Source organism: Antechinus flavipes, chromosome 1 (genome assembly GCF_016432865.1).
Source record: "Antechinus flavipes isolate AdamAnt ecotype Samford, QLD, Australia chromosome 1, AdamAnt_v2, whole genome shotgun sequence".
NCBI classification, from domain to species: domain Eukaryota; kingdom Metazoa; phylum Chordata; class Mammalia; order Dasyuromorphia; family Dasyuridae; genus Antechinus; species Antechinus flavipes.
Window position 1 is genome coordinate 184,512,829 of NC_067398.1, and position 23,886 is coordinate 184,536,714.

At 34.7% G+C, this 23,886-nt stretch overlaps 1 protein-coding gene across 8 annotated transcripts in view; it reads right to left on the reverse strand.

Moving 5' to 3' along the window:
* The window catches only part of MCTP1 (multiple C2 and transmembrane domain containing 1), a 697,990-nt gene that overhangs the window by 231,055 nt on the left and 443,049 nt on the right, over window positions 1-23,886 (reverse strand). For all 8 annotated transcript variants that reach the window (XM_051993794.1, XM_051993777.1, XM_051993761.1 and 5 more), the window contains 2 exons: window positions 5,633-5,819; window positions 836-929 (listed from right to left, as the gene is read on the reverse strand). In XM_051993794.1, the coding sequence (XP_051849754.1) occupies window positions 836-929; window positions 5,633-5,819 (281 nt within the window). The remainder of the gene's footprint in view (window positions 1-835; window positions 930-5,632; window positions 5,820-23,886) is intronic.

A 23,886-nucleotide genomic window follows, 5' to 3' on the forward strand; every position in this document is an offset into this window, starting at 1 on the left:
GTGAACATTCTGAGAGTGTTTTTTCTAGTTAATGGTAAAAACATCCCCAAATTCCCTAGAAAATAAAACAAGAGTTGTTTTTTAGAGAAAAGTACACAGCCATAAATCCAACTTTATAAATGTTAATTTTGAAAAATGCAGAAATAACAACTGTCAGATCTTATCTCAAATCTAACAGACAAGTGCACGCACAGAAAGAATGATTTTAGTTTGCACTTCAGGAAACCCCACTGATCTTTGGTTCCCTTTAGACCTTTGCCTTGGAGAATGGATCTACAGTAATACCAGATACCCAGTATAAGTCCACACAATTTCTTGAGAAAATCCTGTAGAGGTGGGATTCTCTTTCTGCATTGCTTAAACTGAGGTTTCCCAAATTGGCACACATAGTAAGGGGATGGATCAAGGTATTTGGAGTACCTTTCAACACATATATGATGGAATAACATTTGCTATACTATTAAGAAATTATGTGAAATAAAAGGGTATTTGGGAAATCACTTCCACACCCCACTTCTTTATTTGTAGAGTTTTCCTAACTATATTGGGGTGTGCTATAATGGAAGAATACCTTGCTCATTTCAAATACCCAGTCACAATATAAAGAGCTATATGCCTCTATGCGTATGTATGTGTGCGTGCATGCGTGTGTGTGTGTGTGTGTGTGTGTGTATGTATGTAGCATTTTTTTCCTTTGTACCTATTAACATTGGATTCTAGGCTTTGTTCCTTTTAAACATTTTATTTAGAAGCTACAGTCCAACATAAATACAAATTTTAAACCTACTTAAAGGCAAGAATCTTTTGTGTGGTTAAAGAAGTGACAATTTCTTGCCTGTGACATCAGCTGCCATCAGCCCTTCTGCTCTGATGACTTTCACCTGAAGAAATCCTACATCCTTTACATTGTGAAACATCCGCATTGGACTCTGAAAGACAACATTGTTATTGTTATTATCAGTGTCATTATCATCATCATCATCATTATTATCATCAGATAAAAAGATTCAGAAGATACTGATAAGAGCTTGAAAACTTTCATGGACTCTGAAAATAACTGAAATGACTGAGAAGGACATTTCGATTATTTCAATACATGCCAATCTTCTACCAAAATAAAAAGGGGAAAATACAGGCAGTGAAGATTTATAAAATAAGAATGAAATTCTAAAAATTTATTTAGAATTAATATAATAAACAAACAGCTATCTAGAAAGCTAGAATAGTAATGTACCTCTTATTTAAGTATTCTTTTATTCCATCTCACTTACTAATATAGTCCCTGAGAGCCTTGTTTTTTTTTTATTTTTATTTTTATTTTTTTTATTTTTAAGGAGCTTCAGTTTTGAGGGAAATAATACTTGCTATTGGGCCTTAGGTGATAATTCCTATAGATCATTGAGCTTTGTGTATTAAAGAAAAATAAAATACCAATTTATTGACTTAAAAAAATAAGATGTGTTATACAACAATAAATTTAGGGCTTTTTTTCCCCATAAGAAAACTGGCAAAATGTTCTTGCTAAAAGTTAAAAGTTAGTTCAAATGAAACCTATAGGAATCTTATGTAAAGTACAATTTATGCAATTTATTAATATAAACTTAAATTTGCATTTGCATAATAAATTGAAAAGATCAATGGTAGGAAACCTCTAATCCAATTGATTTTAAATTTGTAATTCAAACATGGAAAAAGCAAGAAGTTCACATTCACAGAAAAGTTTTACTCACAAATTGATTCAATCTATCATTTGTTACAAATAACAAAAAAAAGAATTCTGGGAATTTAAAAAATTAGCTACTACCCTTGATTATTAGAAGAATGATTATTCAAGGATTTAGGAATTTTATTGATGGGCATAAATGTTATGGCAATAAATTCACATGGAAACTTCAAATATGCATTTACTTACATATTTTAATTATAGATAGCTTTCCTCTGAAAAACTTAGTGATTTCCACTCAACAAATCAAGCACACATCTTTATCAAATCTTCAAATTGTTTTATGCTCCATGAAAGTAATATTTTCATGATAAAATTATCTATTAGAATGTTGCTAATGAAAAAAGCATTGCTATCTTTTTATTAATATTGTGAAAAGTGACAGGTAAAGCACACTCTGATACTAACTTTATAAGTCCCATCTGACTAATCATTGTAAACAGTGAAACTATGACCTTGGTAGAGTGAGATGAGGAAATATAGTCACATGTAATCGCATAACCTTACTTTAAAAAAAGTGTTTATCACAAGGATTAACTTTTAATCCCTTTTAAAAGCATTAGTTTATTATCAGAAATCTGTTTAATCTACACATGACAGAGCTCAATGATAATACATTTTACCCTCTGTTTACATGCTTGCAAGTCGAAAGTTGGGGGTGGTAATTACAGATACTGTACTATACTTGTGCACAGTGTTATAATACAAATCTTAAAGAGAGAGGCTAGAGAGGAGAATAGATTTACCAAAAGGTTATAGGAGCTATTTAAATCCAGTTTCATTGTAGCTAAAACAAATAGGCTAGTCTTGAAGTCGTAGAATTATTTTCAGTGTGGATAGCTCATTCCACAGACAGATTGCATTTTGATGCTTCAGTCTTGATACTTTTCTACCTGTATTGCTAGGGTAATTATTGTTTGATATTTTCATTTCCTCAAATCAGCTGATTTTGAGTAATTTATTGCAAATTTCAACAGCTTAGTCCCAGGACATATGATATTACAGAAGGAGCTCTAAAGAGCAAATAACTTTAATATGTGAGCTTGAACATATAACTTTAAGTAATGATTTATCAGAAGATATTCCTGTCTTGTTATTTATGATTATTGTTGAAGGCCTCAAAACCTGGATGGCTTCTGAAGCCTGAAATTTCCATAGCAGAGGAATCTATGATTTGCTGTGAATCCTTTCAGCCCTCAATAGATGGGAAAAGATTGAAATGCTCTGGAGATGAGGCCTCTTTATTTTTTTAATGAAAGGCTGTATAATATATTTTCTGTATGGCTGCAGCAGCTGTCAGGAAGAGCATCTCAGTTCAGCTCTATTATGGGAGAAGCAATACCCCATCCTATGGCATCAAGATCCACTGAGGGGCCAGGACTGATTGACAGCTTGTCACCGTGACGTCTTATTCCATCTCTGTTATGGAGAAAATTAATGTCACACCACCCGCCTTATGACTCGCTGTCATCTTCGAACCGCTCACCTTTTATCAATGCTCTAAATAACATTTCAAGCCCATCGTCTCACGGTGGACAATCCGGTCAAGGGACATTAAATCGGATGACTGTGAAATGTCATAATAAAAATGGAATGCTAACAACTTCTTCTCTAAACTAGCTTCTCTGGTTTTTAAATGGTGACAAGGGGGAGCAAGGGTTCAGCACACCCGTTCTGAAAAGGTCATACAATCTCTCTTGGTCTGCTACCCAGTACTACTCTCCCCCTAACTGCTACCCACAAAAAAAAAAAATAGCAAAAGAAAGGAAGAAGAAAAAGTAAAAATATAGGGGGAAAAGAATTAACAATTTTTTTTAGACTGTGATATTCAAATAATGTTTTGCACCATAAGGTCTATTTAATTTGTAGGCTTTGGATGTTCAGCTACAAATGATTAAATGACTGCAATTCAGTAATTTCTTCAGGACTGTTTGATATGAGGATGATGTCAATTCATTTAAGAGCCTGAGCACAACAGGTGAGAAAAAGTTAACCTAGAACCTTATTAGTACATGAAAAAAAAATTTAGCTAACTGATTAAGCTTCCTAAGATTATCAGTTCAATTATGAAAGCATATCCTACCTCAGGCATAGCAGAATTCTGCCATTTCTGGGTGACCACAAATTTAGAAATCAAATTGCTTGTAGCCTCTCAATATACATAAATGATTTGAATTCTAGGAATTGATAAGTCTTACTATTTCTAGAAGTAACTTTCTCAAACAGCACATCTTAAGTTTCTCAGAAAAACTCAGTCTTACAATATAGTTATGAAAGCATATTATTAACATGGGTTAAAATTTTGAGAAATATTTATTTATCTTGCACTTTCATATAATGTTTTATATTTAATGTAAGAAGGAAAATATTTGATCATTTATAAAGTACCAGAAATTATGGAAAGCATTCACATTATGAAAGAAAGTGATCAATTTAATAAAGTCTATCCAAGGGGGAGAATGTAGTAATAGTAATTTGGTAGATTGTGCTTAAATTTCTAAGTTAACTAGATGATTCAATGTGTAGGATATTAATAAAATACTAATTCATCAAATATGGCTTACATTTATTCAAAATTTTATACTGCCATTTAAAAAAATCCATTTGACTATTTATGAAGCTCTTTCCATGAGAAGAGGAAAATCTGTTTTGGTAATACCCAAATTTGAAATAATTCTCATAATTATAATTATAATTTTCAGAAGATGTATAATACTTTAACTCTGGGTTAGTTTTTAAAAATATGATGTTTTGCCTTACTAAGTCACCTCTATTAAACTGTGTTTATGATAACACTATTGGTGTGTGAGTTGTACAAGCATTAACAGACAGCTGATTCAGTGGAGATATCCAGAATAAATTTGCTGAAGCGCACATCCTGCTAATCTGTTTGAAGAATATTGTAGAGCATTAGTACCAGCACTTCATGTTATCTGCACAGCCTGATAAGGTACATCTTTATTAAATTCAGTTATTGAAAGGATGTCAGTCAGCGAATAGGAATATTTTAAAATCTAAAAAAAAAAAAAAAATTAAGCAGTTCTTTGTTAGTCAGAGCTTGGTTTAATGGTTGAGTGTCTAGAGAAGCCTCCTAAACACCTGGCAGCATTGTACAATAAAAGCTTTGTAATTTTAAGTGGAAAAGCTCCCCACCACCCCCATCTTTCAAGGGTAGTGAGACATTTACTTTTTAGTGCTGTCATTAACAATAAATGATGGAGTAAGAGCTCCCCTCTCTGTTGCTTCAATAAAACTACATAATAGTTGCTTAACAGTGTGAGGATGCTGGGAAATAGAGCAATTTGGTTCAAAATATTTGAAATTGGGAAATCCTATTCACAGTACCAATTTTGAAATTAGTTACACAAACTCATTGTTTTGAAGACAATTAAAAGGTGAGAGTGCTTCATTCCCAATGAATCATACTTTACCACTGAGCAAAAATAAAGGGTTTTTTTCTATTAGATGAAAATGAAATCTACTTCTATACACTGTTACCACAACCTACCAATAATCCTAAGTGGGATTAAACTCCATTTTATTTGGAAGAAAGAAAGAGCAAAGTTATTTGAAACTATGAAGAGTAACAATTCATTTTTAAAAAAAACAAAGTAATAAATTAATTACTTTTGTTAATGGGAATCTGATAAAGTCACATAATGAAAATCATAGAAATTGAGCTAAAAGAAGGCATCTGAGAGATGACCAGCAATAGGACAGCAAATGATATAATTGCTGATACAGAAAGGATGAAACCTTTAGATTCTCAGAGCTTTGTGTTTCTATATTCCTCAGACAGAATGTGTTCTCAGGAATATTTCTGACACTGCAGGTAAATTATTTACATTTTCCTCTAGTCATGTATGAACTTTGAAGAATGAGTGTTACATACATGAGGTAGATACATACATATCTCTTTAATATCGCTTCTCGTTCCTTCTGGTCCTCCAAGGAATTTACAGAGAGGTCAGATATACTGACAGTAGCGGAGGCTGTCAGGGTGACCAACAGCACCAGATGTCCTTCACCCTCTTCCAGCTGTAACTCCAGCTTGTGAGTCTGTTCTCTACTGAGGGCTGACAGGTCGATCTGGCACCTAGAAGCAAACATTTTGAATCAGCAAGTGGCTTTCTTCCCGGGATCAAACAGCAGCAGTGCAGGCCGATATGCTCAGAGCTATGTGAAAAATAAATCAGTGCAAATATTTTTTTCTGGCCATTGGAAGGATTTATCTTTCTACCAAGCAACATCTCTTTCTGACACTCAAACTCATCATAACATTGTATTATCTTTGAGTTTTCTCTAAAAAAGAAAGGGTGAAATAGGTATTCTGGCTTAATTACTTCCCAATTTTTAGAGTCCCCTGTCTCGAAGCTCATAATGACAGAAAGGAGCTTTATATTTGTGGGATTTGCCCTAGAGTAAGACTATAGAACTGAAACCATAATAAGCAGCCTAGGGAAATAAAACAATAGGCACAAACTATTGAGGAGTTAGCAAAATATTATAGTTAGAAACTGTTCACCTTACAACTTCTATCTTTTCTCCAATATTCATTGAGCAGAGGATTGGAATTCACATTATCATTGTGGAAAGTGCTTAAATTTTTAAAATGTCAATATATTCAAAGTAATCCATGTAAATCTAAATATAAATCAACTAAAACATATGCAAATGGTAGGATACGATTATGTATGACACTTGTTTCCCAGCATTTACCATCCTGCAACATCCCCCCCCCTTCCCTGTTCTAGATGCCACTCTCACCTTGCAAACTCTTTTCATAAAAATGTCAATTGATTTTGAAGAGAAAGATAATGTGGTGACCGCAAGGCCAATAAAGTGAGAGGAAGGTGGCAGACATGAATAAATAGGCATTTAAAGACAGGAAATAGCCAATTACAAGAATAAATATGGTTCCATAAACTGAGTGTTAAGCTATCAGGAACAGATTAAATTTTTGCCTCCCTCTTCATCCTCCCCACTCTATCCCTCCTTATTCTCTATTGTTTAGCTGTTAAAATTAAACTGTGAATAGGGCTACAATGTTCCTGATGGTTCTCAGGTATTTGCTCTAGCGATGTCACAGTCATCTAAGTTTGACACTTGACTTGTGTGGGAACAGAAGGCAAAGATGGGAGTTGAAGAATAAAAGTGATGGTCAATGACAGAGATGTTTGTGTAACTGGAGTCTTGTGATTAAGATGACAAGAACCTAGAACTATATATCAAGCAAAGATACACTGTACGCAAAGATAAAAGCAAAGATACACTGTACGTAAAACTAAAGTCATATCAAATTACTAGCAGTTCAAACAAAAGGCACATATTCATATATATTGTCTCTTTCTTGAATTTCATTCGCAACTGCCTACTAGACATTTATAATGCCCTCAGTTTTTGTCTGTTTGGTTCTGCTAATACGTTGATTATTCTTGTCATCAATAGAGATCACATTCATGTCAAAATATCAACAGGTCAAATCATACTGGCTGGACTTCTATCTTCTCATGAAGTGGGACTCTTTCAATATGGACACTTCTCTGAAGAATTTTGATCACTTAAAACTCATTTCACTAAAAATGGCAGATCCATGTCTAATAAGAGAAAGAACAGTCCATAAGAGGTCTGTGATCAAATGATGTTATGCCAAGGCAAATTTCAGAGGCTCCTAGATTTAATCAGACAGTGTAGATTTGAATCTTCTCTGATATTCACTGAAACACTCAAGTGTCTCAAATCTCTGACCTCAGTTTCCTTATCGGTGAAATTTTTACATGACAGTCAAAATAAACCACCTCTGAAGTTTTTGAACTCTTCCTTCCCTCTGAATCTTATATAAGTCATGGGTATTTCAGACCTTCTGGAATATCAGTGCCCTACTTATGATGTTTCCTGCATTCCAAATCAAGTATCATGAATAATATGCATAAAAAGAAACCTGCATTTAAAATATTTTATTTTTTCCAATTACATATAATTTTTTATTATTAATTTTTGAAAATTGAGTTTCAAATTCTCTTCCTTATTCAGTCACCTACCCTCTCATTGTGAAGGCAAAAAATTTGATACAGATTATATACATGGATTGTGATGAAATATATTGTGATGAAACATATATCTTTGATTAGTTGTGTTGGCAAAGAAAATAAAACCCCCTTCCCCCAAAACAAGAAAAATAAAGTTTTAAAAAAGTATGCTATGATCTGTCTTCAGTCTCTATCAGTTCTTTCTCTAGAGATGGATAGCATTTTTTTTTTTAATTGTAAGTTCTTGAGAACTGTCTTGCATCATTGTATTGCTGAAAATAGGTAAGTCGTTCACACTAGATTGCTGTACAATATCATAACTTTGTACAATGGTCTTCTGGTTCTGCTTCCTTCACTTTGTACCAGTTCTTGTAAGACTTTCTAGGAACCTGCATTCTTCACTTCTCCTCCCCTCTCCCCCGAGGCAATTGGGGTTAAATGACTTGCCTAGGGTCACATAGCTAGGAAGAGTTAAGTATCTGAGGTAAGATTTGAACTCAGGTCCTCCTAACTTCAGGCCTATCACCCTATTCACTGCACCACCTAGTTGTCCCGGAACTTGCATTCTTAACACCTTTCAGCCAATTGTACTCCAATTGCTTTGGAATATCATTTTAAAAATCTTCCTGACCTCATTTAATGTCTTCTTCATCAATGATTCCCTCAATATACACATTTGTTAGCATCATGAAAATTACATAAAGATGAGAAATTATATTATTCTTCCTATTACCTTCTAAAATGATGTACCCTCACAATTCTCCCCCCCCCCCAAAAAAAAAAAAAACCTTTGGCATCTTCCTCTTTAGGAAAAATATGTTTTTTAAAAAAAGACTGTTCTATGATCTCAAAATTATGTCAATTGCAGCATGGACCTCTTTTGTGTATACTTAGCTACAGTATAGCTCCTATTTTTCTTCAGTGCTATTTCTACTTCTTCAAGTGGAAGTATTGTGGCTATCCTTGATGGTGAAAAGAGTTTGTTATGAAAACTTATATAAACTTTTCCTTTTTTTTTTTTTTTTTTTGTTCTTGTACTTCTTTAGGCTTATCCTTAAGTATACTTGGGGCAACTATTTGCTTTTCTCTTTGAGCTTTTAAAGAATTTGTCTCTCCACTTATTTTTGATATATTGGTAAAATTATATTACTCAAGATTTTCTACCATTCTCTTCCATAAGATTACTCCAAATGAGTTTACATTATAAACTGGCATTGTCTTTGGACATCATATCTCTATATGGCAAAGTGACTAAGTGTTTACTGACTGAAGTAGTTTCTGATCTTTCTTGCCATAAGTCTACCTTATGACAAATCATCTACAATATTTAAATATTTTTTAAAATTGCGATATTCTATATTATATTGTTATATATTCTTTTATCCATTTTCCATTTGTTGCTATCAACAGCTTGCTTAAATGAAATTGTATTCCCCCTCAGTGATATGACATATTTTCTGTAATAAGTAGGGGTTGTGACAGTTTATAGATTACTCAAAAATGAACCTACATTGATAACTATTTCATGTTAAAATATAATTTTTATTTTTTATGACTTGATTTGTTGATCACCATGTCCACATCCTCTGACTAATAAGTGTTATTGTTCTACTCAACAAATTCTTGTAACTCACTATTATTTCTAGGATCAAATATAAATTCTTTTGTTTAGCATTTAAATTTCTTATAATCTGGTCTCTTCCAAACCTACTGGTCTTCTTACACATTGCTTTTTTTCCATGTGCTCTATGGTTTAGTCATTCTGCTATTCGTTGCACATCCTTCTCCAGCTTCCATCTTCTTGCTTTTGCATTGACTGTCTGCCGTGGTTGGAATGCTCTTTATTCTCTATCCCCACCCTCACTGCTTCTTGGAATCTCATTTCTTTTAAAATTCAGCTCAAGTTCTACCTTCCATACGAAGCCTTTTCTGATCTCCTAACCCGGGTACCAATGTTCTTTCTCTCTTTCTCCTATGAAATAATGCACAATAATATGCCTCTAGGTTAGCTAATAATATTTAATATTTATAAAGTGCTTATTATGTGCTAGGCACTGTGCTAAGTGCTTCATAAATATTACATCATTATAATTACTACATCATTTATTACATAAATATAATTATTACATAGTTAAAACAACCCTGGAAGGTAGGTACTGATATTATCTCCATTTAGCAGATAAGGAAACTGAGTTAAGGTAAAGTTATATGACTTGCCTAGAATTATATAGCTATAAAGTATGTGAAACTGCACTTGAATTCAGATGTTCCTGACTCTAGGTCTGATATCATCTAACTGACCCACGGAACAAATCCTTCAAATACTTGATAACATGCATCATGAATCCCTGTCCTCTCACAAAGTCTTCTTTTTTCCAAGCCAATCATTCCTCTTTTTCTTCAACTGATCTTCATGGAACATCATCTAAGAAACATTAACTCTATAAATTGCCTTCATCGTGATACCATTTTATTAATATCCTTCCTAAAATATAGTACTCAGATTCCAATTCTTCTATAAACAAGGAAGCATAGAATAATACTTCATAGAACTGAACACTATACTTCTTTTAATGTAGCCTAAGGCTATACTTCTTTTAATACCTGAACTATCCTATAATTGACATAATTGAATCCCTACAGTTCACCAACACTTCAAGTTGATTTTGGTCAAATAGTTATGGGATACTTCTTAATGCAGTATTTATTGGATTGATTTTTTTTTTTTTTTTTTTGTATTCAAGTACGAGGCCTTGAATTTATCTCACCGAATTTCATATTATATATTAACCTCAATATTCTGGCCTGTCAATATCTCTTTGACTCTTGATTCTGTAATTCACTTTTGTTGTTGTTCAGTCATTTGGTCACATGACTTTTCATGAATCTGTGCAGCAATCAATGCTGTCCACTTTTTACCTTGGCAAAGACAAGGTAGTGATTTGTCAATTCCTTTTCCAATAGATTAAGGCAAACAGGAGGTCATGTGATATCCCTAGAGTCACAAGTATCTGAGGTTAAATTTGAACTCGGGTCTTCTTGACTCTAGATCCAGTGCTCTATCCACCAAGTCATTTCACTGTGCAAGTATGGAGTTAGCGCTCTCAGATTTGAATTATTTGTCAACTGGATAAGTATGTCTTCTGTGCTTTTATCCAAATCACTAATAAAAATGTTAAGAAGCATAGGACCAGAACAGATATCTCCTTTGAAGAGTTTTTAGTTCTCTGCATTCTCTCTTGCTCTCATCACCTCTTGCCTAGAAATATAACTTTCTTTTTTTTTTTTCAATTTAAAATTTCCTCAATTATCCATTTATTTCACCAGTTATCATTTGTTTTTCTCCCTCTTTTCTCCTGCCTCCTACTAAAAGAAAAAAGAAAAGCCAAGTCATTGTAATAAATAAACATTGTCAAGCAAAACATATTCCCACATTGTACTAATTGCTATTTTACCTCCAGTCTCTCCCAATTCTAATCCATTTTCCCCTCAGCTGCCTAGGTGATTTTACTAAGGTCCAGGTCTGACCAGGTCACATCTCCCTTACTAAACAATCTCCAGTGGCTCCCTATTGTAACCAGGATAAAACATAAAGTTCAGCATTTAAAACTCTTCCCAACTTCCTCCCTTTCTACTCTTCCAGTCTTCTTATACTTTACTCCAATCTATGCATTGGTATATTAGATTTCTGTTACACAGGACCTCTAGACCTTTGGACTGGTTATCTCTCATCCCTGGAACACTCTTCTTCACCTCTTACCTCTTAGTTTCTTTGGCTTCCTTCAAGTCAAAGCTCAAATCCTACTTTCTTCATGAAGCCTTTCTTCTTCTCTCCAGATACTAGTGCCTTTCCCTATCAGATTACTTTCCATTTATTTAGTTATTTACTAGCTGCCTCCCTCATTATCATCTGAGAACCTTGAGGGCAAGGCCGATTTTCACCTTTCTTTGTACTCTGAGCACTTGGCAGAATGCCTAGAATATAGTAAATGCTAAATAAATGTTTGTTGACCACCTGACTAACTGAAATGCCCACAAAGAAAACAAAGATTGGAAAAGTAGTTGGACAAGACCAATTCTACGGAAAATATCTGCACTGGAGTTAACACAAATGCAAAGAATGGAGATACCATTTTGCAAAAAAAAAACCCACAAAAAACAACCAAATTAAAAACCTTAGATTTTACTGTAATGAAAAAAAAAGTTTACTGATAAAATCAAAAATTTGCAATTAATCAAAAAGCATTTCCTAAGGACCTATTATATACCAGATACTGTGCTAGGTGCTGAAGATAAAAAAGGTAAAACTCCATAGCACTTGCCATACATAGATAAAGACTTTCTTAAGCTTTCATTTTTTAAGGAAAAATCTGGCAAGTCATGTCTAAAATATTTCAGAAATAAAATTATCATATAAGACATGTCCTACTTTAAGACAAAAGAACATATTGATTTTTAAAATAAATAACCATATTGACTTTCCTTAGAAATCAAAGAAGTTTATATTGATAGGAAAAATAAGAATAGAAAGTAAAGAATCAGAAAACTAATCCACTTAATTTACTGATAATTAAAAAAACTTCCTTCTGTTACCATCATAATTTTGATAATTTCAAAGAAAACGTATAGATTTCTTCAATCTAACATAATAAAAAAATCTATCATTATAAATCTAAATAACAAATGCATGATATATTTTGTATGAAATATACATCAAAACTGGATCACTACAATGATATAAAGTACAACCAATAGATGCTTTCTAGATAAGATCCACAAAGATCCAAGAAAAGACTGATCTAAATAAATAAGACAGGAGCACTGGATCAGAAGGACATGGATTCAAATTATAATCTGTCATTTGCTACTTGTGTGACTTTGAATAAGTCAAACAACTTTTCTAAGACTTGCCTATAAAATGAGTTTTCCTAGCCATAAAATAAAGTGTATTGACTATGATGACCTTTTAGGGATACAGAGTTGGTTAGCATATTTATACAATTTCTCTCTCTCTCCACCTTTTTCCACACATTACATTCGTGTATATACAAACATATACACATGTAGAAAGAATATGTAGATTTGTGTATATATACACAATGTATATATACACATATGTAGACAAAGACAGAGACAGACAGAGAGAGAAAGACAGACATAGAAAGAGGGAGGAAAGGAGAGAGAGAAGAAGAGAAAGAGGGAAGGAGAGAGAGATAAAAAGAGAGAGACAGACAGACAGACAGAAACAGGCAGATAGACACAGAGACACAGAGGGAGAGAGAGACAGAGAGACAGAGAGAGACAGACAAAGACACACAGAGACAGAGGGAGAGACAGACAGACAGACAGAAACAGGCAGATAGACACAGAGACACAGAGGGAGAGAGAGACAGAGAGACAGAGAGAGACAGACAAAGACACACAGAGACAGAGGGAGAGACAGACAGACAGACAGGCAGACAGACAGACGGAGAGACAGAGAGAGAGGGAGAGAGACAGAGGGAGGAAGAAAGAGAGGGGGAGACAGAAGGAGAAAGAGAGAGAGAGGAAGAGACAGTGGGAGGGAAGTGCTATAAATGGTCATTTACTTGGGCAAAGAATTAAGGCAGTGGGATAGTAAATCTGAGAAACTGCAAAAATTATTTCTGACCTCACAATTCTTCCTGAAATCAAGGCCATTTAAAAATAATACTTTTTTGTATTATTATATGGTTATGAAAATTAGGATATTGTAGTCTCTGAAGGATTGAAAATGAATATTACCCAGAAAGCAATGGAAAAGTTCATGGTGATTATGAGGTAACCACATCATAAACAGGAAATTACAAAGAAAAAGAATAAAAGCAGGTAAGAAAGAAATGTATGAGAGAAAAAAGAAAATTGATTGGTTATGGAGAGTATGAAATAAGCAATGGCTAACTCATGTGTTCCATTGATATCTTTGTTATGTCAGAAAAAAAGTGGGGAAGGCCTTTAGCATATATCCTCTTTGGTGAACTTATTTGAGGATACAAATAACAGTTAAGGATGGGCAGGGATGAATAGCTTGTATTACGCATCACTGGAAAGAATATTCACATTGACAAAATAACAGTTTAGCATATTTTTGCAGATTGTCGATTTCATTTAAATCTGCAATTTTCTAGCATAATTGTGCATAGTGCACTGCTTCTGGTAATTTCTCATTCCTTATTTATCCTTTGTGAATTAATTTGTTTTAGATGTTGCAACTTCATTTTCCTTTTTTTTTAAACAAGTGGGCAAATTCTTTATCAATTTTATTATGTAGTAAGAATTGTGATTTCACTAGTATAATGAGGAAGGCAGATGAAGAAACTATCTCTACCAATGCAGATTGTCATTTCTTCTGCAACTTAAAGTCTTAGAAAGTTGCCTGAGGCAGTGACAGAATTAAGTGATATCCCCATCATCACACAGGCTGTATGCTAGATATGGTCTCTGAACCCAGGTTTTCCAGACTCCAATATCAGGTCTATTCACATTGCCACAACAGTTACATTAGCTTTGAACACAAACAAATGAACAAATAACAGCCCTTTGTTCTAGTTATATTGCTTTAAAGTTATATGCTTTAAAATTTTATGTTTCAGTCAATAATCAGACATATATTAAGGACTTACTATGTTCCAAGCACTGTGCTAAGCACCAAAGATACAAAAAGAAAGGAAATAGTTCCTTTTCTTAAGGAGTTCACAGTCTCATGGGGGAGGCATTTGTTGTTCAGTTATTTTAGTCATGTCCAACTTTTAGTGACAATATTTGGGATTTTCTCGGCAAAGATACTGGAATGATTGCCATTTCCTTCTTCAGCTCTTTTTACAGATGAGGAAAATGAGGCAAAAATGTAAGTGACTTACCCAGAGTTACACAGTAAGTATATAAAGCAGATTTGAATTCAGGTCTCCTAACTGAGAAAGGTAACAAGTAAAGATGTGCACAGCAAGCTATATATAGGATGAATAGGAAATGATTATCAGCAGGAAGACACTAAGATTAGGAGGGGCTTGGGAAGGCTTTCTGTGATGGTAGGATTTTAGTTGGAACTTAAAGCAAGCCAGGGAAGCCAGTAGGCAGAGTTGAAGAGAGATAACATTCCAGGCATCAAAAATAGCCAGAAAAAATGCTCAGTTCAAAGGGATGGAGCATCTTGTTTCTGGAAAAGCAAGAAATTCATTGTCATTGAAGAGTTTGTGTCAGGGAGTAAAGTGTCAGAATACTGGAAAGACAGTAGGGGGCTAGGTTTTGAAGAATTTTGAATACCAAGTAGAAGATTTCATATTTGATCTTAGAGGGAGCCAATGGCGTTTCTTGAATGAGAGGGTGGAGGTGATGAAATGGTACAACCTGTGCTTTAGGAAAATCATTTTAGTGGCCCAATGGAGGTTGGATTGGAATAGGGACAGATATAAGGCAGGCAGACTCACCAGCAGACTATAGTATTAGCTCAAGTATAAGGTAATAAGAGCCTGAACTGGGGGTGACAGTGTCAAAAGAGAAAGAGAATATATTTGAGAAATGTTTCAAAGGTGAAATCAACAGTTCTTAGCAGTGTGTATGTGAGACAGAGAGAGAAAGAGAAAAAGAGAGAGAGAGAGAGAGAGAGAAAGAGAGAGAGAGAGAGAGAAAAAGAGAGAGAGAGAGAGAGAGAGAGAGAGAGAGAGAGAGAGAGAGAGAGAGAGAATGAATGAATGTTAGTTTGGAACCAGGATGACTCCCAGGTTGTGAACCTGAAGGAATCAAAAGAATGGCATTGCTTTTGACAATTACACCAAAGTTAGGAATGGAGGAGTGTATGAGGGGAAAACAAGTTGTAGTGTAAACTGTCAGAATGATTGTCTGATTTTTCTTTACCTTTGTTCAGTAGCATATTTGTAGGAGCAAAGGCAGTAGATGGTGGGAATAATTCAAGGCTGAGGTTTGGCAGGGCACAACTAGTAATATAATAATAGTTTAGGAACACAAGAGAAGAGGACAGCATAGAAAGGAACCAATTTACTAAACATTTGAGATGGGGGGAAATGGCTTTGGAAAGAAACCAGAAATTGTGGAATTGAAGGGTCTTATGTGTATGATTAAAAGAGTTAGGTAAGAGAAGGTGTAGGATGAGATGGAAAGCCCATAGATTGTGGCCAGAAAAAGAGATTTTAAAAATCGTTAACTAGGAATTTGTACATTTTTGGATGATGGCAAGATCAAAGGTAGGACCACTTTTGTGTGACTGACATGGAATGGGAGGGAGGTCAGAGGAAGTGAGTAGGTGAGTAGCTGAGTGATTAGGATGTTTGAGAAGACAGTATATATGTTGAAATTCATAAGTAAAAGGGCGATGCTAGGAAAGCATAGCCAAGATGGTGGAGAGGGAGTTGTTGATATCTCCCCAGTTTCTTTTGAAACAACTTTAAATTGAGCTTTAAAACAAATTCTGTAATGACAGAACCCTGAAAAGGATGAGGTGAAATAATTTTCCAATCTAAGATAATTTAGAAGAAAAGCACAAAAATTCACTAAAGGAAACAGCTTAAAAAGTGGAATTGGTCAAATGGAAAAGGAGGTACAAAAATCCACTGAAGAAAGCAACTCCTTAAAAAGTATTAAAAAGTAGAGTTAAGCAAGTGGAAACTAATGATTTTGTAAGATATCAAGAATCAATCAAACAAAGTAAAAAGTTTAAAAAATAGAAGAAAATGTAAAATGCTTCTTTGGAGAAAAACAACTGTCTTGTAAAAGATAATAAATACAAAGAAAGATAATTTAGGAATTATTGAACCATCTGAAATCCATGATTGGATAGCCTCTCTGAAGAAAGTATTAAGAACAATTGCCCTGATATCCTAGAAGAAGGGATAAAATGATCATTAAAAAAATCCATCAATCATCTATTGAAAAATATCCCAAAAGGAAAACTCCCAGGAATATTACAGTTACATTTTAAAATTGTCAAGTCAAAATATTGCAGGTAGTCAGAAAGCAACAATTCAAATATCAAGAAGCCACAGTAAAGATTTGTCGTGATCTTCTTCCCAAATGCAGCCAGGTGATGAAAGTTCAGATCTTTTATTATCCCAATATAGCCCGGTTAGCTTAGAGGCCTATCTCTCTGCTTGGTTCCAAGAGCTCTCTCCAAATGTCACCAAATCCAAAGGTCTGGTCCTACAGCCTCTGCCTCTGCTTTCTTCAGTCTCCAGCCAGCTCCAGTCTTCATGTCATTCCGGTGAAATCTCGACTTGTAGCGTCTTCCTCTCTGGAGCACTCTCCGACTGGCCCATTGGCCTATTTATGCTCCTTCCAGAGAGAGGGATTATGGGTAGTTCTACTTAGTACCTTGTTTCAGGTTCTGCCCAAAACATCTTTTTGTAAGATTAGATCAACTCTAATTACTTAGCAGTTAGTAAGGATTCCAACATCTCCCCCTTTCTTTTGTTTTAAAACATAGGGGGTTTCTGAGGGGGTACACATAAATCCATCAATATGGGCCAGAACTTTGTAACAGATATACATGGTATACATAAATCCATCAATATGGGAGGCATTATACATAATTTACAAAAGCACACAGCAATATAACACAGGCTAGTGGTAATGTAACAAATAACATGAATCAACATGAAAATTTAACTACTGCAAAAGTCTCATCAACAATCTTTCATCTCAAGAAATCCAGTGATTCTTGCTGGTTTTTCAGGAACTGAAAGCTGAAGATTTTAAAGTTCTTTTGACAGTCTCATTGTTAGCCATCTGATTCCTTTTCCACCTGTGGAAATATAAGCAGATCCTCTTCCCCAAGCAGTTAACCTATCTAATTCTCTTCTATTTACCACTTTTGGGATTTCTCCTCATCATCTGGTAATTACATTGGAGCTGTTTGCATTGGATATTGTCTTGTTGTCTTAAAAGGCCTGTATTCTTCCCAACTGTAATCCTGATTGCTTTTCTGTTGGTTGATGACATCAGAGTTCTGAATTTCTAAAGTCTCTCTGGGTGTGACCTCAGCTGCTATCATGCCCCACCTGTCCTTTGATTGATACTTTAGAGCTGGGCCTTGCCTCTCATTCCTCTGGGTCAATATACATTTAGAGGCCCAGTGAAAGCCTCGGTTACATTTTGGACATGGGGTTTTGGGTTTTCTCTCACGCCATCTTCTCACTCTATCTCCATATCTACAATGAGCTCTCAAATGTCCAACTTTTCCGCACTGAAAACATCGACGAGTTTCTCTAGAATTCCTCTGCCAAGAAGGACCTTGTCTTTCCATGTTCATCATAGTCTGGGCATAATAAGCATTTGTGCCCACTGTGGCACAGCATCTTATGATTTCTTCTAAAGGAGCATTTTTGTCTAGCCCCCATATAATTCTCTTGCAAATCTCATTGGCATTTTCTTTAGCCAGATGTCTGGTCATTATTTCTGTTGCTGCATTATCTCCAATGGTTCTTATTACAGCTATTTGTAAACGTCCCACAAAATCTGCAAAAGGTTCGTTGGGACCTTGCTCTATTTTTGTGAAAGCATTATTTCCATCTTTCTGTCCAGGGAGAGAATTCCAAGCTTTTATTGCAGCCTTAGAAATTTGCTCATACACTGTTATGGGATAATAAATCTGTTCTGAACTCTCTGCATACTGACCTTCTCCAGCTAGTTGGTCAAAAGCAACTTGTACAATAGCTCCTGTTTGCCTATAGCGTTGGGCTTGAATCCTACATAATTCATGAAACTCCGAAAGCCACAATAAATTTTGTCCCGGTTCTAGACAAGTTTTCACTATGGATTTCCAGTCATTCGGGTTAGGATTTCATAAGACAAATTATCCAGTAACATCTTCACATAAGATGATGTAGCCCCATAAAGAGTGCAACCCTTTTTCAAATCTTTAATTTTTTCCAAATTAAAAGGAGTGTATTTTCTCTCTTTTTGACCTGAAGAGTCAATCTTTTCAATCACAGGATATGCATTTATAAAATCAGATATATCTTCTCCTTCATTTTTTGCTTTAATTAATGCTTTTTCTAATCTTGTCAAATTCTGCTTTACAGGAGAAGCTGACTGTGTTTCTGTCTCTCTCCCTCCCCCTTGTTCCACCCATGAAGGGTTAATTGTGGAGGGAGGGTCATGAGATGTGGAATCATCTAATTCCTCCTGCTGTGAAGTATCATACTCAGAATTGTAATTAACTCCATTCTCATCTGATTCATCCTCCTTTTCACCTAGTAAAGTTGGCACTTCCTCCTGTACTTTCCTTTTCATCATTCTATCACTTAAATAACTTCTTATAGCCAATTGTATTACATTATATGTATTAATTATTGAGTTAGGCCCATTTTTATCATAGAATTGACAAAGATCCTCTCCAACTAATTTCCATTCATTTAGATCTAATTCCTTATCAAGAGAGAAACAAGGACATATGTCCTTTACAGTTTGTAAAAGTTCAGTGATTTGCTGTAAACTTATAATTAAACCTTGGCTTTTCATAATTTTGACAATGCTCTCTAAACATTTTCCTTGAACAGAAACAGGCTGTTTTCTAAATATCTGTCCCATCTTAGCTGAAATTCTACTTTAACTCTTTTAACAAAATTTCTTTGTTGTACTCACTCTAATTTCTGGGTTGAAGAGTCTTTTCCACTGGATCAGGATCAGAGGCTTTTCCACTTGAATCAGGATCGGAGCTTTTCCACTGAAATCCACTGAGGGGTCTGTTTGTCCCTGTTCGGGCGCCAAAATGTCGTGATCTTCTTCCCAAATGCAGCCAGGTGATGAAAGTTCAGATCTTTTATTATCCCAATATAGCCCGGTTAGCTTAGAGGCCTATCTCTCTGCTTGGTTCCAAGAGCTCTCTCCAAATGTCACCAAATCCAAAGGTCTGGTCCTACAGCCTCTGCCTCTGCTTTCTTCAGTCTCCAGCCAGCTCCAGTCTTCATGTCATTCCGGTGAAATCTCGACTTGTAGCGTCTTCCTCTCTGGAGCACTCTCCGACTGGCCCATTGGCCTATTTATGCTCCTTCCAGAGAGAGGGATTATGGGTAGTTCTACTTAGTACCTTGTTTCAGGTTCTGCCCAAAACATCTTCTTGTAAGATTAGATCAACTCTAATTACTTAGCAGTTAGTAAGGATTCCAACAAAGATTACAAAGGATTTTACAGCTTTTACATTAAAGGATCAGAGGGCTTGGAATATGATATTCTGAAAGATAAAGGATTTTGGATTACAACCAAGAATTAATTACCCAGAAAAATTGAGCCTAATCTTTCAAGGGGGAATAGAAATTCAATGAAGTAGGGGACTGTCAAACATTCCTGAAGAAAACACCAGAGCTGAATAGAAAATTTAATGTTCAAATAAAAGACTCAAAAGAAGCATAAAAAAAGTAAACAAAAAAGGGGAGAAACCCTGCTGTTTAAAAAGTTTAAACTCTTTACATCCCTACATGAGAAGATGTTATTTGTAACTCATAAGAATTATATCTCTAATCATAAAAGAGGGAAAAGACCCACATGTGCAAAAATGTTTGTAGTGCCCTTCTTCTAGTGGCAAGAAATTGGAAATTGAATAGATTTCCATCAATTGGGGAATCATTGAATAAATTATGGCAGCTACTGGAATATTATTGTTCTATAAGAAATGATGAGCAGGATGATTTCAGAAAAGCCTGGAAAGATTTACATGAAGTGATAATGAGTGAAGTAAGCAGACTCAAGAGAACATTGCATATGGTAATAACAAGATTATGTGATAATCAATTGTGATGGACCAATTCCAATAGACTTGGGTTGGAAAATGTCATCCACATCCAGAGAGAGATGGATCAAAGCACAGTATTTTCACTTTTTGTTTATTTCTTGTATTTTTTTCCTCTTTTGGTCTGATTTTTCTTTCACAATATGATAATATGGAAATATGTTTAAAAGAATTGCATTTATTTAATCTATATGAGATTGCTTGCTGTCTTGGGAAAAGGGAAGGTAAGGAGGGGAAAGAGAAAAATTTGGAACACAAAAATCATACAAAAATGAATGCTGAAAACTATCTTTTTGTGTATTTGGAAAATAAAATACCATTGAAAACAAAAAAGGAAACAATTGTATATCTATTAAGACCATAAGAAGGAGTACACATAGGTAGAGGTTTCAGGTATAAGTTGATTTTGAAGAGATGATTTAAAAATTAAGAGGTAAAAAAGAGGATTGCATGGGGAAAAGAGGCAAAGGAGAAGCTCAAAGGAGTAAATTATATCATATGAAGAGTCATGAAAGACCCATTACATTGGAGTGGAAAAGGCAGGGCTGCAAGCATTGTATGAGAGCAGGAATTGGGAAGGAGAGAAGAAATGTAAGCCAATTACTGAATTCATTAAGGAAGAAAGGAAAGAGGTAGTGAATTTATTAAAGAAAAAAGGAGAATGACTTGGAGTTCTTTAGACAAAGTTACTAAGATTTTGATTAGATGGTAGATAGGAATTGCATGAACCTTAAAGAAACAGAGGTTACTGAGTGATGGAAGTAGAAGAACTTGAAAGTGGCAATGAGGAACAAGAAGTATTTCAATTCCCTTGTCTTGACCCATGAACTGAGGAGAATGAGTGCAGCCAGTGCTAGAAAAGGTCATCAAGGAAGCTGTGTCACCCACGAGAAACCAGGATCCAGTGAGACACAGAAGTTAGAAACAGTAAGAGAGGCAAAGATTTAGAATAGAGAGAAGTTCTGGAATAGGCATTCCAGATGGGAAAGGAAGTTTAAATGATAAGCTGTAGCACTTGGAATCACTGGAATGGAAGTGGATTTCTTTGACAAAGAGACCTAACTGAGTTTCAATTGATAAATGACGGACAAAAGCAGCTACACCCAAAGAAAGAACACTGGGAAACGAATGTGAACTATCTGCATTTTAGTTTTTCTTCCCGGGTTATTTATACCTTCTGAATCCAATTCTCCCTATGCAACAAGAGAACTGTTCGGTTCTGCAAACATATATTGTATCTAGGATATACTGCAACATATCCAACATAAAAAGGATTGCTTGCCATCTAGGGGAGGGGGTGGAGGGAGGGAGGGGAAAAAAAATCGGAACAGAAACGAGTGCAAGGGATAATGTTGTAAAAAAAATTTACCCTGGCATGGATTCTGTCAATATAAAGTAATTATTAAATAAAAATTAAAAAAAAAAAAGGAATTACTGGAATGCATTAAGGCATGAACAGGTGTGAGAATGTTCATCACTGAGTGGAAGGTACCAATCCTCTGTACAGCACAGAAAATAGTAATAGAGACTTAACACCATTGTGATCCTGGGCAAATCACTTAACCCTGCTTGCCTCTATTTTCTCTTTTGTTGCAAAATATTCTCTACATGAGGATATAGCAAACTACTCCAATATCTTTGCCAAGAAAATCCCAAACAGTCATGAAGAGTCAAACAGGACTAAAATTAATGAACAATAATAACACTAATCTTCTCCCTAGAGGAGGTCTGGAGATCTGGTTGGAGACAAGTGCAGAATGACAGAGAAGAAGCATAGTCTGGTGGTCAGAAGGGAGACCCCGTTTCACTAATCCTTTCATCTCCAAAGGATGGAGAATAGGTAGAAGACAGCCTCTTTCTCTTCGATTTTTCACATTTCTTTTGTTTGTTTTGTGGTTGCTCATTTTTTGATTTTCTAGTTTTTTAAACTGCATATCTTGATAATTCAACCTTTCTTTTACTAGTTAATTAATGTCTGTTAATGGACAGGTCAATTCTCTGAGAGCCTCCACAGCTGTGGATCATAGAATCTGAAGGAGCTGCAAGGCAGCCCTTTCTGACACAGGTGTTGTCAATTGAGAACAAGATAAATTGGAGGCAGAGGAAAGAGAAGGGAGGTCAGACAATGCAACGGTCTCTCAGTCAGAAAGGTCAGTGACCAGCAACTGCCTCTCAGTCTCCTTGTATCATCCTCTCACAAGAGGAGATCCATTCTGGGTTGGATTTCCAGCAGCCACTGTTAGGTGGCTCCCATGTAGTCCAACAAATATCTTTTTTGAGATATAAATATATAAATTTTCCTGAGTAATCCTTTATCTGTTTCATAAATTTTGGTTAAAATTCTCTTTAAAAAAGAGCTATTGTTTTTAACGAAATGTTCTTTAATCCTTTCATAAATGTTGTGTTTTTGTTTTAAAGGTTTTCAAAGTACTGAGAGTTTTTAGAAACAGTAGCCTTAATTAGCCCTGGACACAAGAAAGCACTGATTTATTGCGGAATCTTTTCTAGATCAATGCATTTATTCATTTTCCATGTTTCACTGTATAATATCTTCATGTTAAGTGTTTTATTATACTCTGGCTTACTTTATAAGTCAAATTTCTTCGTTTTGTTCAGTCAATCTTTCATTCAATTTATATTTTAAAAAAACTATGTAGTATGTTACTTTGGGACTGAAATATATTTCCTTTGTTTTTCTTGAATAGTATATTCAAATTTATTTGAATTTTCCCATGAGTAATTAGATTTGAATAATTATGTTCGATATTTCTTGACTCATTAAGATATCTATAATATTTGTTTTTTTTATTTTTTTATTTGAGGTTCTGACATTCATGAGAATTCCTGATGAGTTAAATGTGAGGTTTCTCACTTTCAGTAGATTCTGTTCAACTCTACTTCATTTTCTGTTTCCAATATTTTGGGGTAGTTTCCTTGCATAGCTTCCCAAAGCATGGAAATGAGAATTTTTTTTTTTCATTTTGTCTTTTTAGAACATCTGTAATATTTAAATTATCTCTTTATACCCATCTTTAAACTTAGTTTCCTTGGCTTATAGATATCATATTCCTCCAACGTTCTTGTCTTTTTATTTTTGTTAAATTTTTATTCTAACTCTGAATTTTACATTTTGAATCTGTAATTCAATTTAATTAATCTGTAATTTAAAAGAGAATCACTAGTTTCAAAGAGATTCCTTTTCATGTACTTTATATTCTCTCATCTTGCTTGCCTGTTTTACTTTTTGAGAGTTCTTATTTTCACTCTGATTCCCATTTTTACTTCTTTTAATCATTTCACTATTCATCTAGATTATTCTAGAGTTTTCTGTTTTCCCATTGAGCTATCATTTTAAGGCTCTCATCATGTAATGCTTC